General features: G+C 36.5%; 1 protein-coding gene across 2 annotated transcripts in view; it reads left to right on the top strand.

The window, feature by feature from the left end:
- Window positions 1-8,062, top strand: part of ANOS1 (anosmin 1) — a 133,499-nt gene extending 125,437 nt beyond the window's left edge. For both annotated transcript variants that reach the window (XM_027905618.1, XM_027905619.1), the window contains 4 exons: window positions 89-260; window positions 1,466-1,686; window positions 3,894-4,035; window positions 4,895-8,062. In XM_027905618.1, the coding sequence (XP_027761419.1) occupies window positions 89-260; window positions 1,466-1,686; window positions 3,894-4,035; window positions 4,895-4,953 (594 nt within the window). In that variant the 3' untranslated portion in view covers window positions 4,954-8,062. The remainder of the gene's footprint in view (window positions 1-88; window positions 261-1,465; window positions 1,687-3,893; window positions 4,036-4,894) is intronic.
- The last annotated feature ends 6,207 nt before the right edge of the window (window positions 8,063-14,269 follow it).

The raw sequence follows: 14,269 nt of genomic DNA, 5'->3' as shown, positions 1-14,269 counted from the left end.
CCAGTTTCGTCTTTTTCTTTTCTTTTTTTTTTTTTTTCCCCTAGAGCTCTATTTCCAGCCTGTGATCTTTTTGTTTGTCTTATTGTAGGAAAACTACATTATTCTGAAGGACCTGTCATTTTCATGCAAATACAAAGTAACTGTTCTGCCTGCAAAATCTAAAGGGCGTTTTAAGGCTGAGAGCACTTCCTTTGTTACCCCACCTTGCTCTGCATTTAAAGAAAAAAAGCACAAGCACATTAATTGTCCTGCTGAAGGAGGTAAGGCATTATCTGGAGAACTAGTCAAATAGTTCCAAATGCATTTCTAATCACCAAAAGAGAGTCTTTAAAAGCAATTCTAAAACAGGAAATGAAAGATTCAGAACAAATAGAAATATAACCAATGCTTATGTGAAAAATCAACTGAAATACAGCGCAGTATCAATTTGGACTGGTATATTACTATTTCATCAATTTAGTATAGTTTTATTGGATTTTTTAATAAATATTTAATGACATTTGTTATAACACAGTTTTTGTTTTTGTAAGAAAGAACAATTTCCCAGCTATGTGTATTATAATGACGGATGATAACTGTAAACATAATTGTGCTGGCATGACCTATCTTTTCAATATTTTGGTGCTGATACAAGATGCCTTTTCAGTTTGGTTTTTTTTATTAGGTTAATTCTACTCTCAAATAACAAATCCTTTTACATGATTGTCACAATGTATAGCTAGAGGGTTATGGAAATGGCAGAATTATGGAGATATTGATTGGAGAGGAGTTCTGAGTTCAGCTATCCCTAGGTCAGGTCAGCCATGGCTATGCACCGCCAAGACTGGATACCCTTCTCTTTGGTTAGAGGACTGCCTGCTTACTTTGAGTCCCTACTGTTCCCAAGGGTTCCCCCATGCTCCATGAGTCACTCAGAGTCCTGTTGGCCACCACTGCCATTTCCTTACCACCCCTCCTGACAGTTTCCAGCCTTACAACCTTCCTGGGCAACTATGACTCAGGTATATCTTTCCCATAGTCAGAGTGCTGCTATTAACTTGTGCTACAGGTTTAGAGCATGAATTTTACTTTAGCATGAATTATGGAATTCCGTGCTATCCTATGGGTTTTCCTGTGCTCCCAAAACTCAGTTGGAGCTCAGATATTCTGAAGTATGAAGAGCAGGGAGATGGCTGCCTGTGAATCAGGCACTTAGATCTTTACATGCCATAGGCTTTCCTTTCTGTACCTGCAGCTGTTAGCATTGGATATGAAGTTTGAATTTGGCCCAAAATACCAGTGGAATTTATCAAAGATAGGCTTTGGTTAACACTGAAAATGTGATCCCAGAAAGCTGACCGGATAATATCAGGATCAGAAATTCCAAAAAGATCTCTGGCTGACCTTGATTTTTGAAATTCAATGAATGTTATTGAAGATTACCTCTCAAAGTTTAGCTTGTCTTTTTTGCTTTTCAAATTTTTAGTGCCACTTCTACCCAAAGTGTTGGCCAAACCCGAGAATCTATCTGCGTCTTTCATTGTTCAGGAAGGTAACATCACTGGTCATTTTTCCTGGAAGATATCTAAGGCAGACCTTCACCAGCCCATGACAGGGTTTCAAGTCACTTGGGCAGAAGTGACCACAGAAAGCCGGCAAAACAGTTTACCCAACAGCATCATTTCGCAGTCGCAGATACTGCCAGCAGTAAGTTGTTTGTTACCTTTTGCAAGCGGCTTCATAAGTGTGTGTGTGTGCATGTGGCTCATTTTCAGTGTTCACTGGTGATGCAGATATCAAACACTCTGGCTCTACAAGCACGTTGGAGCAGAAAGTGCTTAATTTTTCCTCCTTGGTGGAGATACAAAGTACAGCTAGTCTTCTTGGTGACAAGTCAAACATTTTGGTGTGCACTATTTTCAAATTGGCAATTGTCGTCTGACAAGTGCCTGAAAGGAGGAAGAGATCATCTGTGTAGCAATAGATGGTTTTTATTTTCTTTTCATGATCAAGCTGTTCAACTTGGCCAGTACTGTAGTTTTACTAATTTACTAAATATTTGGTGTCCCTGTTGATGAATTTAAGAGAATTTTCTCTTCCTTTGAGTCACTCATTACTCTAAGAAAAATAAAAACCACTTCCCCCTCTGCCAATATGCACCATTATCTGATGGACACATAATTTTAGGACAACTAGATTTCACTGTTTTTTGACAGTGGGAGCATTAACAATTTTAATTCTTCCCTCTATTTTCTTTAAGATGGCCTTTGCTATTTCAGCCCCTTCTCTGGCAGAGGCAGGTGAAGAGACCTTCATTCAAGTTCTACTGCCAGCTCTGCCAGAGTAAACAGACCATGAGATGTTGATTTTCACTTTGGTTTTCATCTTTGTTTTTTAGGAGCAGGTGTATGTTTTATTTAGAATTCCTATTCCTTTTTGTAGGCTTTTGGTTCAGTTAAATACAAAATATATATGAAGTTTTATTTAAAACATTCCTTTTCATTGTGTTGGACTTTAGTGGGGGTTTTTTGTGTTCCTCTAGTTTCACTACTGCAAAGCCTGAAGATTCCTTTCATTGTCTATCACTATATCTATCTGTCTATTATGGCACACAGTTAATTTGCAGAAAACTTTGTTTTAAATTGAAACTGTATTTTCTACCTCTCGGGAAGCACCAAAATGTAGGGTATTTTATGGCGAGGGTCATTCATTCTGACTAAAAATGTAGCATTTACACAACCAGAGCTGAAATGCTCAGACCCTGACTGCTGGAGGAGCACCTGAATGAGCAGAGTGAGTGTATGAGTGCAATGTATGCACTCTTCTCTCTTTTCCTTACCCGTTCAGTATTTATACGAGGTGGAACAGCTTCAGCAAGGTCTCTTAAGGGCAGCCCCCTCTCAGAATCCATGCTAATTCACCAGTAAAATTATATGTTTCCCCTCCACTTTTTCTCTCTGTCCTTTCCCCTTTACTTTCTGCTCTGGCAGTAACAGCGTATTATCAGATATTCCCACGGCTCACTTTGGTTTCCCTGCATGGTGCAGGTACAGTGCCAACCAGAATAACTTGTCCTGCAAATTCCTGGACAGACCAGCCTGGCAGGTCACAGGAGCACACTGTGCCCACACTGTCTGGCGTCACTGCTCCAACTGTCCCCTACGTGGGACTGGGCCTTTTCAGCTTGGAATAAGATGAGTGATTTGTAACAGGTGATGTTTTGATTTATAATTTAGATTTTGATTTAGATGAATAACTTCTGATTCTTTAATACCTGCCAGTCTTTAGCCATCTGGGACGTTCTATGAAATTACTCTGAAATTATTTTGCACAGGACTAAGTGACCATGAAAGGTATGGAGTAGTGAAAAGTGAGTCCATCATGCCAAAAATGGCCTTAAAAAGACAAAGTCTTATGGTGCAATTGGGACAAATCTGAAATCAGTGTGATCACCCTTATTTTTTTTTACTAGCCACAGAGGGGGCTCCAGGCCAGCCACTAATTAAATTACCAATTAGTAGAATTCACATGCAGATCCAAAATAAAACCAAGTTTATCTAATGAACATGTTTGTTACAAAGAATGCTGAGAAGCTGCATTCTTACTCATCTTTTAGTAATGAGCACACCGTCCACTTTCTGCAACAGTCATTGGAACAATTTGGACCTTCTAGGCATGAGACTGTAATATTATGGTGAAAAAGTCTGTTCAAAGGGAATGGCAAGCAAAAAATTGAAAACAAACCCTCTCAACAAAGTGACGCATACATTAAATCCTTTCAATGGAATTCTGAGAAAGTGATTTGTGAGTTCTGAGAGTGATAGAACCTCTTTAAACCACTGATGTGTGCATCTAGAGCAACCATGTTTTATTTTTAGATACTCTGAGAGTTAAAGCGATTTATTTACTTTTAGGATCATTATGTACTCACTGTGCCCAATCTGAGGCCCTCGATGCTGTACCGCTTGGAAGTTCAAGTGCTGACGACTGGTGGGGAAGGTCCAGCTACAATTAAATCGTTCCGAACACCAGACCTTCCGCCGTTTTCACCCCACAGTAAGTACTACACTGTTCTGACATGTGGTGACGTGTTGCAAAAACTTCAATCCTCCACATGTAAACAGTTTTTTCAAGCCGTAGAGTCTTTATTGATTCCAGTAGCATTCCATAAACTTAAGATGTCAGGAAAATACTGGCTTTTTTTCCCCCACAACTATCCATCAGCAATGATGGAAGAAAAAGCAGTCTTGCTGTCACTCAGTTTCTGTGGTCTGACATTTGCCATTCATTCAACCACATCTCTTTCACAGAATCACAGGGCAGACATTTGAATGGGTCGTTGGGTCCATGGGGGTATGTGATCAGCTCAGGGTTGTCTGGAGTCACCAAAAGTGCCGGGCAGGCCTGGGCTGTTTTTGGTCTGATAAATGCACACGCCCTTGGAGGTCAGAGCTCACCCTTAGCTTATGCCTATAGCACTTGGGATTCACAGTTGGTCTGTCCTCCAGGTGCTACCTAGGCCTGGCATTCCGTAGCTTTCAAGATTTGATTTTTCTCGGTTGTTTCAGTCCAGCATGGCTAGAGCCTGATCATATTTCTAAAGAAGTGCAAATCTCTTAATGGCCATTTCCAGCACTTCATATGTTTCTGAAAAGTGCAGCTCGGTGTTGAGAAGCCAAGTAAAAAATGTAATTAATTAGTTCAAGACTCGTCTGCTTGGATCTTCCTTGTGCTTTCACATCCCCACTATAGTTCTCTGGACTGAACATGCACACAGTTGTCAGCACAGGTGTTTCACTTGCAAGCTGAAGGACTGCAAACTGAAGGTCTCACAAAGCCTTTTAAGTATGGATAAATGTTGACATTGCATATGCAGGGTTTGATATGTTCATGTTTTCCTGTTCTTTTTGTTTAGGACCTCATCTGAAGCAACATCATGCACATCACTACAAGCCACCCCCTGAGAAATATTAGACTGTTTCAGATACAAATAACTGAGTGGAAAAAACTGAGCTCCCAAATGAGGTCTGGGAAAAGGCACACCTGTAGGAGCAGTGAACCCAGTTTTCCAATGGAAGTTACCATCCTGTACGATCTGTATCTACTTCTCTGTAGTTTATTCATGAAAAATTATATTTGCACCATGACCAGGATGAATCATACAGCAAGTATCACTTCATTACCACCTTTGTTCAACAAACTGAAGATCGCATCCATCTCAACACCTGTGAGAAAATTTGAAGTGTGTTCATTATAATGTTTTCATATTCTGTGTTTAAAGTAGATTGAAACAGTGCAGTATATACAGCTTTTTCTCTTAGTGAATTCAATGTTAATATTTGCAAGGTAGTTCCGTGATTTATACATACTTTTGAAAGAGGCCAGCTTCTCATCAGTGGATTTAAATGATCTATTTTACTTCAAACCCTGCCTGTCACCAGTTTAAGCCCTAGTGTATTTTGCCATTAAAAAAGGTCTCCATATGTCTGAAATAAGGACATAAGTAAAATAAATACCAGTAGCAGAAACCCTAAAGTATCCAGTATTTAATAATTGCAGTGCCACCATGGAGGAGGATGGTGATACATTTGTATACCCAACTGGTCTAAAGTGGTAATGTTCTATCACTTAGATCGTCTATTAATATAGTTAATAGCTAAAGGATATACAGGGTAGATATATCCTTGTATAGAAACAAATGGCAATTAATATAATTGTTTAAAGTTGATGGCAATGAATGCAAGTAATTGATAGGTCCTGGAAGAATGACTTTAAAAATCCAGTTTACATTTTTTTGATATATAATATTTCAGGGTATAATATTATCTTGAAAAAACCCACCAATTTTCTAATTAAAAGTCTGAATAGTTAGCATTACCATTTTAGAAACTGAAATTCTGAGGCACATTTATTATTCAAGTAGCTGTAGAGCTACTTTTTGGCTTCGAATTTTGACGCACATATTTCTTTTCCCTGTGGAACTTTAGAACAGAAGGATGGATGTTTTGGCTCTGTTTTGCTGTTCTGCTTACAGAAAGAATTATGTGACAATATTCTGGCATCTGGAAAACATTGGCTTATAGTTTATTTGAATGCATTTTTCAAATTTAGACAGAAGGGTGCCCTTTTTAACCATAAGGGAATTCATATTGCCTTATTGTGCAATATAAACTGTCTAGAATAATTTGTCACACGGAGAGACATATCTCAATAGTAAACAGAAACTGCTTGGATTTATTATTGAGAGGGTGGAAAGTATCTGCCAATAAACATCCATACAAATCCCGTAATCAGCTTTTAATGTTCAGGATGTTCAAAGTGGTCCTGCATTCTTTGGCACCGTTTCCATTGCTCCCTGAATCATCACATGAGGCTGACATGTCTCAGACACTCGAGTCCAACTTGACAAAGTGGCCACTTTTTCTACCAGCAAATTCTACGGACTCACATGTGCTTCATATTTATCTGAGATATTCAGTGAGAGGAGCTCAGAAATTAGTGGTAAATATATTTTCCTTCTCTCCATAACAAGCTGTTTTATGGAAGAAAATAAATATATACATGAAGCCAAGGATCAGAGCTATGTTTGTTATAGTAGAATATTCACAAAATACTCAGTTTGTCTATACTGAAGTTTATAGCACTTTGTTTTATGTGGATTAATACCAGAAGGAAAGAGTATTAATTTCTGATCACTTGCTCGTCCCAGTTTTTCTACATTTCTACTTTCAGTTTTAAAGGGCTCTTTTCCATTCTCTTTCTATTTTGCTGCTTGTCTTTTTTGATATTCACTTGGTGACCAAGAACTTTTCCAGACATTTTTTATTGCTACGTGGTTTGGGCCTTAGCGGTACTTTAAAAATGTTATAGGCCATGGTGCTTTTAATTCCTTCCTCTGTTACTGTGTCATCTCCCAAAATACATTAGCAAATAAACACATGAACTCTTCTTCAAAAAAATCTGTAGTATTAAGGTTTATTTTCAGTTTTGGCAGAAGACCAGATCCTGAGAGATTTTTGTCAGGATAGAAATGTTTTGTGTGTATAAGTCTTTACAAAGAAAACACAATTTGAATTGGACTGGTGTGCAGCACTACTTCCACATTTGGATTACACAGGGCGTATATGAGTCTAGAAGTGATCTTCCTGGTATTTGCTGGATCAGCAGGATCAGGGAAAGTAATTACCTCAGGCTTCTCTGAAAAATTCTGTCCAAACCTTTCAATCATAGTCTGTTCTACTTATGCTGGATCAAATCTGCAGTGACTTGATTAAAGTTAATGAAATTAGGTTTCATTCGTACTGACATGGTAAATCACGGAACAGGAATGTTGGTCTTTATTACAATGATGCCAAATCTGGACCGGATATAAACAGGAACTTAAGAGCCCTGAGTCATCACACCTTTAGACTTGGTTGCTGAGGGAAAGCTTCATCCTTCTGAAATGAATCAAAATGGTTACTGTTTGCTGATGCCAGTCTCTCTGAAGCATTCATCTTTTCAAAGTAACAAGATACTTCTGAAGAATATCGAGAGGTTTTCCCTTTTAAAGTAGATTAATCAAAAAAAAAAGTTGATAAAGTAGAAATATATTGAACAAGTGTATTATGTAGAGCCCACTAAGATGTAAAATATTTTTTTCCTTCTACAAATGATCTTATCAATTCACCTTTCAAATCACCCTCCAAATCAAAAATGAAAAATAGAAAGTCAGCAAAGCTCATGAATGGATGCTAAATTCCCAACTGTGATTTCTTGATTATTTTTTTAATTTAGCAGTACAGATTTGAAGTTTTTAGTGCCTAATTCTAAAGTCTTGTTTGCTGAATTGTACAGGATATTGTCCTAATTTACTAAGCCACATTAAACATTTAATTCAGCAATAGAATTGCAGTTTGCTACGTGATTCACTAGTTAAAGATTTATTTTCTCTAATGATGTTGTGATACAGAGCTAATACTGGGATGATATCAGAGATATTGAAATGTTTTTAGATACTCTGCACCTTTACACTAATGTATTATTTGCTATGTACGATTCTGATGGATTTGTCAGTTGACTTCAGATGCGTTTTGTTTATTTCTTAAAGGAGAATTATAAGATTATGCTATTTTTGCTAACTGCTTTGTGAAGTGGATTTTTTTGTTTGTTTTATTGGTGATTTTTGTTGAAGAAGAAAATGGTTTGTTCTTGTTATATCTCTTTTGACCATTTCTGAGTTGTTTATAGAGCAGGATAGAATAAGACAGAACTTGTGCTGTATCATCCATGCGTATCATCCTGAATATTCATCAGGAATATAGCACAGAGGCGATAAATAAGAAGTCTCATTTCTGAAATGCTGAATGTCCTCAACTTCATGGCTTCAGCAAGAGCTGAGGACATGGTGTGGCAATGATAACATTAATATTCGATGTGGTCACAGACAAAGTCAGAGAAATGCTCATTGCTAATGTGAATGGGAACTTTCCCCTTGGTATTAGCAAAACTGTATAGAAATCTTAATACTGAGTCAATTTATTCCACAATACTTTCATTTCCATGCTCCCAGCTGGAGTCAGAGAGAGTTTCAAATGAGCAAGTACCGATTTAAGGAAGGTATGCAGAAGAGAAAACGTCCATATTCACAAAAGAAGCCAGTAGAATGGAAGTAAACCTGTGCAGCTAAGAATGAGCTTTAGTGACGTCTCAAATCAAGCATGGATGTCAAAGTTTACTTGAATGCTCTCTTAAATCTGGGCCTTGTAGAACAACGTGAGGGAACCAGACAGTTCTAAATTCTATGTACAACACCATAAAAAAATTTATTTTTCTTTGTGTATATGTAAATGTCATTGTGATATTGAGTTATTTATTAATTAATTTTCTTATACCACGTGCCAAGTATGTTCCTACCCTTTTGATCAGTACCTGTGAACATCAATAACTAAAAATTATGTTATGCAAACTTGTGCATTTTAACCAGGAATATAATGCTAATAAGCTGGTGCATGTAGTTTTAAATAATTAAGAAAACCCTTTATTTAAAAAAATGTAAATGAATACCTGCAGATGTTGATGATTATATATGGGTTTGCATGCCAAAACTCATTGTTCAGTTGTGGGCATGAAATGTAACGACTGTATTACCTCTACTGAATATATTAGTAAGGTACAATTTACAAAGTAATTAACAGAGCTCTATGTGTAAAATTTTTCCTTTTTACTTAATTATATTGTAGTAGAGGTAACAGAACTACTTCTCTGTTACCCAGATTGGCTGTAGAAATTATGTTCCTATAACAGTCATTTAAAGTCAATATTTATTTATGTCTGTAATACACAAAAGATTGGTCTTCTGTTTTTGTCCTGTTATTTAGAGAAAAAAAATACACTTCTTGTAAAAACAATTTGTAAAAAACTGTAAATGTAAATAGAGTCTGATTTCTTTTACTCACTATTTTCATGTTTAGAATTTGTACATACTGTTTAGATAATAAACTATCCTTCATCTTAATATTGCTACATTATCTCCTCCATACAGAATTTAGAGGGTCTTTTTTCTTGAAGACATAGAACCATCTATGAAAAATTGTTGTCGTGCCAAGTACCTTTGCTTCATCTAAATTTCATTGTGTATGAAGTCATACCATTTTATCCTCTACAGCATTTTACTTTCTTTAGATAGTAATCAAAATAATCTGAAAATAAATTTAGATATCATTGGAATGACTTACATGGAAAGCCAATACTGGAAGTAAATAGTAAGACATAAGAGCTTCTCTTTTGTCTGTTTTAATGGGATAGTTCACAGTGAAGACTTGTTAATCCTTTTGTTATGCTAATTTAAATTAATTAAGTTCCTGGATCTATGTCAGTGGCCTGATCCCGCAAATCAAGATTTTCATGATTGAAATTCATGGTGAAAGCTATGTGTACACCAGATTTGGAGTATTTTCTATTTTAAAGTGCAGTATCCCTAATAAACATTTAGATTTAGTTAACTTGATCATAAACTCCAAAATTTCCTGGTACTTCTTTCTCATTAGAATAACTGCTTACATTTTGGGGTATGGTTTTCCTTTTACATACATGGATAATATTTATAAAAACTCATATAGAAACAATTCTCTGCAAGTTGGACTATTTCGATGATATTTGCCATTGTGGTTCAGTAAACCTGAACAAGAATGGTATATCACGTGAACAGATGAATAGGTAATTTGTCATAATAACTGGTTGAAGTGTTCTATACACTGCAATTCAAAATAGCTGTTCATTTTTTCTTTCCATAACTTCAAATAAATATTTTATTCAACATTAGATTAAAAGACACAATGACTGGATGATGAAAATAGTGAAATTAAGCAAATTTGGTATATATTGAACAGAATTGATTATTCTGGGTTTGGGTTTTGTGGCTTGTGCTTCTGTACAACTTGGGTTTTTTGCATCTAAAACCAGAATACACTCAAAAGGTTCCACTTTGTAAAAAAAAAAAATCCAGTGAAAGCTTTTTGCAGTACAAAAAGCAAAGCACAAAAGAAAACCAAACAGAACCCACAAAACATCCCCCCTCTATATTTCTGCTTTTTTGCTGCTGGTACTGTCATTGTCTGAATCTCTGCCAGCCTCCTTGAGGAAGGCCTTGGGGCCAAAACACTGGCTGTTAGCCCGTTGGTGGCAATGCAGCACCTGTGAGGGTAAAGAAATCACCAGGGAGAACCATGAGAACGTGAGCCTTGAAATAGAGCCAATGTGCAAGAAACGAACTGCTGTGTCCCCTTTGGACTGTACCTAATATCCTTCCTGCTACTCAGGGTGCTGGCAGGAGCATAGATTAATATTTAATATATGCCTTGCTCTAAGCATTTGCTGAGAGTGCTGTGTGGCACAGAAACTGAAGAATTCATGAATGCTCTCTGTGCCCAGTTCCTTACCTGTGATGGTGATTTATTCATGCTACTTAATAATAAACTACATTCAGCAGGTCTGTTTCTTCTCAGTGGAAGATCAGTTTTGGAAATGATGGACTGTAATTTTTCAAGTGAGTTAGGCAAATATGCTACACTCAAATTTATATTTGTGTGCAGGTATATTTGTACAGCAAATAGAGTTTGCTTGTCTGTCTCACAACTTGTCCAGGAATATATGTTGCAATAGGTTCAAAATTGCCAAAGCTTAAAAGTAACTCTGAGTTTGCTGATTTGTAATGATTAGTCAACATGTTTTTCATAATTTTATAGTTTCATTTAGAAAATGTTGCCTGATTCAAGTGGTTCAGACTGAAGAGTTTTTAGTAGATGTTGATAGGCTGAGATTTCTATGCTGTCATTTCTTTGTAGGGTAGAGGAGGAAGACTGGGGGCAGAAGAGTATAGGTGGTACAAAAGCTGATCATCTGGTTTATTAATTTCTTTGCTGACATCAATTTCTAGTATTAGTTCCAGTATTAGTAGCTATTTGCAAACATTCAAATTAATATTTTAAATTTCCTTTCTGAGATGTGCTGCAATACTTGCTTGAAAAAAAAAAATTCAGACTTTCAGTGAACATACCTGAGTTAGACTGTAACTCATAAAACAGGAATTTACAAGAAAAAAACCTGGTGAGTGCTAATTGTTCTCTCGGAGTACTTAGGGACAACTGTTCATGCTTGATGTTTATTGAATCATATTTGTAGCCAAAGCAGATCCACACGTATTTTTTGTGCTTTGAGGGAAATACCTCTTGTCACAAATGATACCACTTAATTGGCTAAAGGTGCTTCATGAATGGCTGAGTTACCCTAACACTGTAATGAGGCAATACTGAATGAACCCTGCATTTTTTCATTTATCTAAAGATCTATATGAACATTGTGTTAATTTCCCTCACCTTCTTTCCTGAAGTTGAGGGGGTTTTTGTTCTGCTTTAAAGCGGATCTCTGTTCATCACTTTTGTTGTAAGGAACTTGTCTCAGTTACTATTCTTAGTCGTACATGACACACTGAAAGCATGTTTCTCTTCACTGCTCATTGCTGTAGATTTAGGTTTAAAATGCCTTTCCAATAAAAGATAAATCGATTAAAATAATATATATATTAATATATTTAGCACTGATTTCAATGAGGGGTTCCTTGTCAGCACAATAATAATAATTTTTAATTATAAAGTGTATCTGTAGCTGTATCTCATTTCAATTATTATGTAGAAAATACAGTTCTGGATAACAGAAAACCTAATGGTCTTTTTACACAAGAGCCGTGCTAGCCTCTGGAAATTGTAGCAAGCACACAGAAGTGTATTGTTAAATTGACATTTATCACTCATATTTGCAGCTTGAAAAATGCCATTAAGACAATAATTTATGTTCAGGTTAGCTAAATACATCACACTGAAAAATTGATCTGCAAAACAGGAATGTGAATGAATACAAGAAGTCTGGAGAGTTGTGTAGCACGAACATTGTAAACTTTTGTGCCTGCATAATATCAAAAGCACAAAGCTGACTCAGCTTAAACTGTATCGTTTTTTTTTTCCCAATCCCTTATAGAGAATAAAGAATACTTAATTCTTTAATAAAATCCTAGGATGATCCCACATTTTTTTTGTAGATGATTTTGTAACATTTGTAAGTAACTGTATAAAATATTTGGAGACCATAACAAGCAATTTAACCTTTTATTTCAAAATTACATATAAAAATATCGGGAAACTTGAGGTCAAACAATATAATCAATGTTTTCTGTAGCAGTGATAAAACTTTATCTAGGAGATACGCTTGTTCTCTTAGCTAACCTCAGAATCTCTAGAACATCCCTATCATAAATGATGGGTTGCTCAGGGCCTTCCCCTTTCTTGTTTTGAAGATAAGGGGGATTCTGCATCCTCTCTTATTAATTACTTTTGAAAGAACAGTAAGGCAAACAGTGATATCTTGACTATTATGGAAATTGGGGTGGGTGGGAAACACATGGCATAAACAACTCACAGAAACACTTTCAGAAAATGTAAATGCAGCTTGCAGTTGCCAAGTTCAACAATCTTCTGCCTTTTTTTGTTTGTTTGCTTTTGTTTTGTTTTGGTTTTCATTTTGTTGTTTTTGTTTGGGTTTTTTTAATTCTATGATGGTCATCATAAAGGTGCAACATTTTTTTTTTTTTTTTTGAGATGAATATAAACTCAGGTCTTATTCAACTCATACTCTGCTTTTAAAAACAACTTTCAGTTTTTAACAAAGGTGACAGAATAATTCATTAAAAATTTGTTAAAGCTGATTTTAGTGTTAGAACAACTAAGAAATATTTCAGGCTGAGGAAGTTGGGGCTGTCCCATCTGGAGAAGAGAAGGTTGTGTGGAGACCTCATAGCAACCTTCCAGTATCTGAAAGGGGCCTATGGAGGGACTTTGTCAGGAACTGTAGTTTATAGGACGAGAAGTAATGGGTACAAATTGAAAGAAAGGAAATCGGGAAGAAATTCTTCACTCTCAGAGTGGTGAGATACTGGAACAGGTTGCCCAGGGAGGTTGTGGATGCCCCAACCCTGGCAGTGTTCAAGGCTTTGAGCAACTTGGTCTAGTGGGAGATGTCCCTGCCCATGGCAGGTGGGGTTGGGACTAGATGGTCTTTTTAAGGTCCCTTCCAAACCCTTTAACATTCTTAATTTTATGAATTGTATGATGGGCCTGTCAAACTACAAAGACATTGAAAAACATTCTTTTGAAGCACAAGCTTCACAACAAAGTTCTTTTATTCTCAACAGGTTTGTGATTAAACCCTTCTTACACTGCCCCAGGAATGCAAAGCTAGCAGAAAATGAAACCTGCAGATTCTCAATATATTTGTGTTTTGTCAGACATTAGTTACCTCTCAAGCCTTGAGAAATGAGCAAATGAAATTGATCAGCCATATTTCTAGAAAATTTGTGCTGGTTGCTTAACTTGCAAAACTGAATGAATTGGAATTCATGTGATATTTTACCATATTAGCATTCAATGAATTGTTCAAGAATAAATTGACAGCGGCAATGGCCCATATGTGTTACCTCTTTTGCATGCCATGGGTTGTTGATTTTAGGAGCTGCAGCTACCCAAATCAGTCCTCCTTTGTCAGGAAGAATATTACTCTCAGGAGGTGGAGCAGAATGCTCTGCCTTAGAATGGAGTAAAACAACTGGAACAATGCCCTGTTAGCAAAGTGGTAGATGAAGAAGAAGGTTCATGTTTCTTTTTCTGTTGAATAATGTTGAAACCAGTCTGACTCATCAATCCCAAAGTTAAACATCCTAATAGTGAGATGAAGATGTGATAAACCTGGTAACATACTCAGA

The sequence above is a fragment of the Empidonax traillii genome, unplaced genomic scaffold (assembly GCF_003031625.1).
Source record: "Empidonax traillii isolate 1590-97213 ecotype Southwest subspecies unplaced genomic scaffold, ASM303162v1 scaffold1180:size316073, whole genome shotgun sequence".
In the NCBI taxonomy this organism is placed as follows: Eukaryota; Metazoa; Chordata; class Aves; order Passeriformes; family Tyrannidae; genus Empidonax; species Empidonax traillii.
Note: the sequence above shows the minus strand (reverse complement) of the source record. Positions and strands in the feature narration are given on the sequence as shown.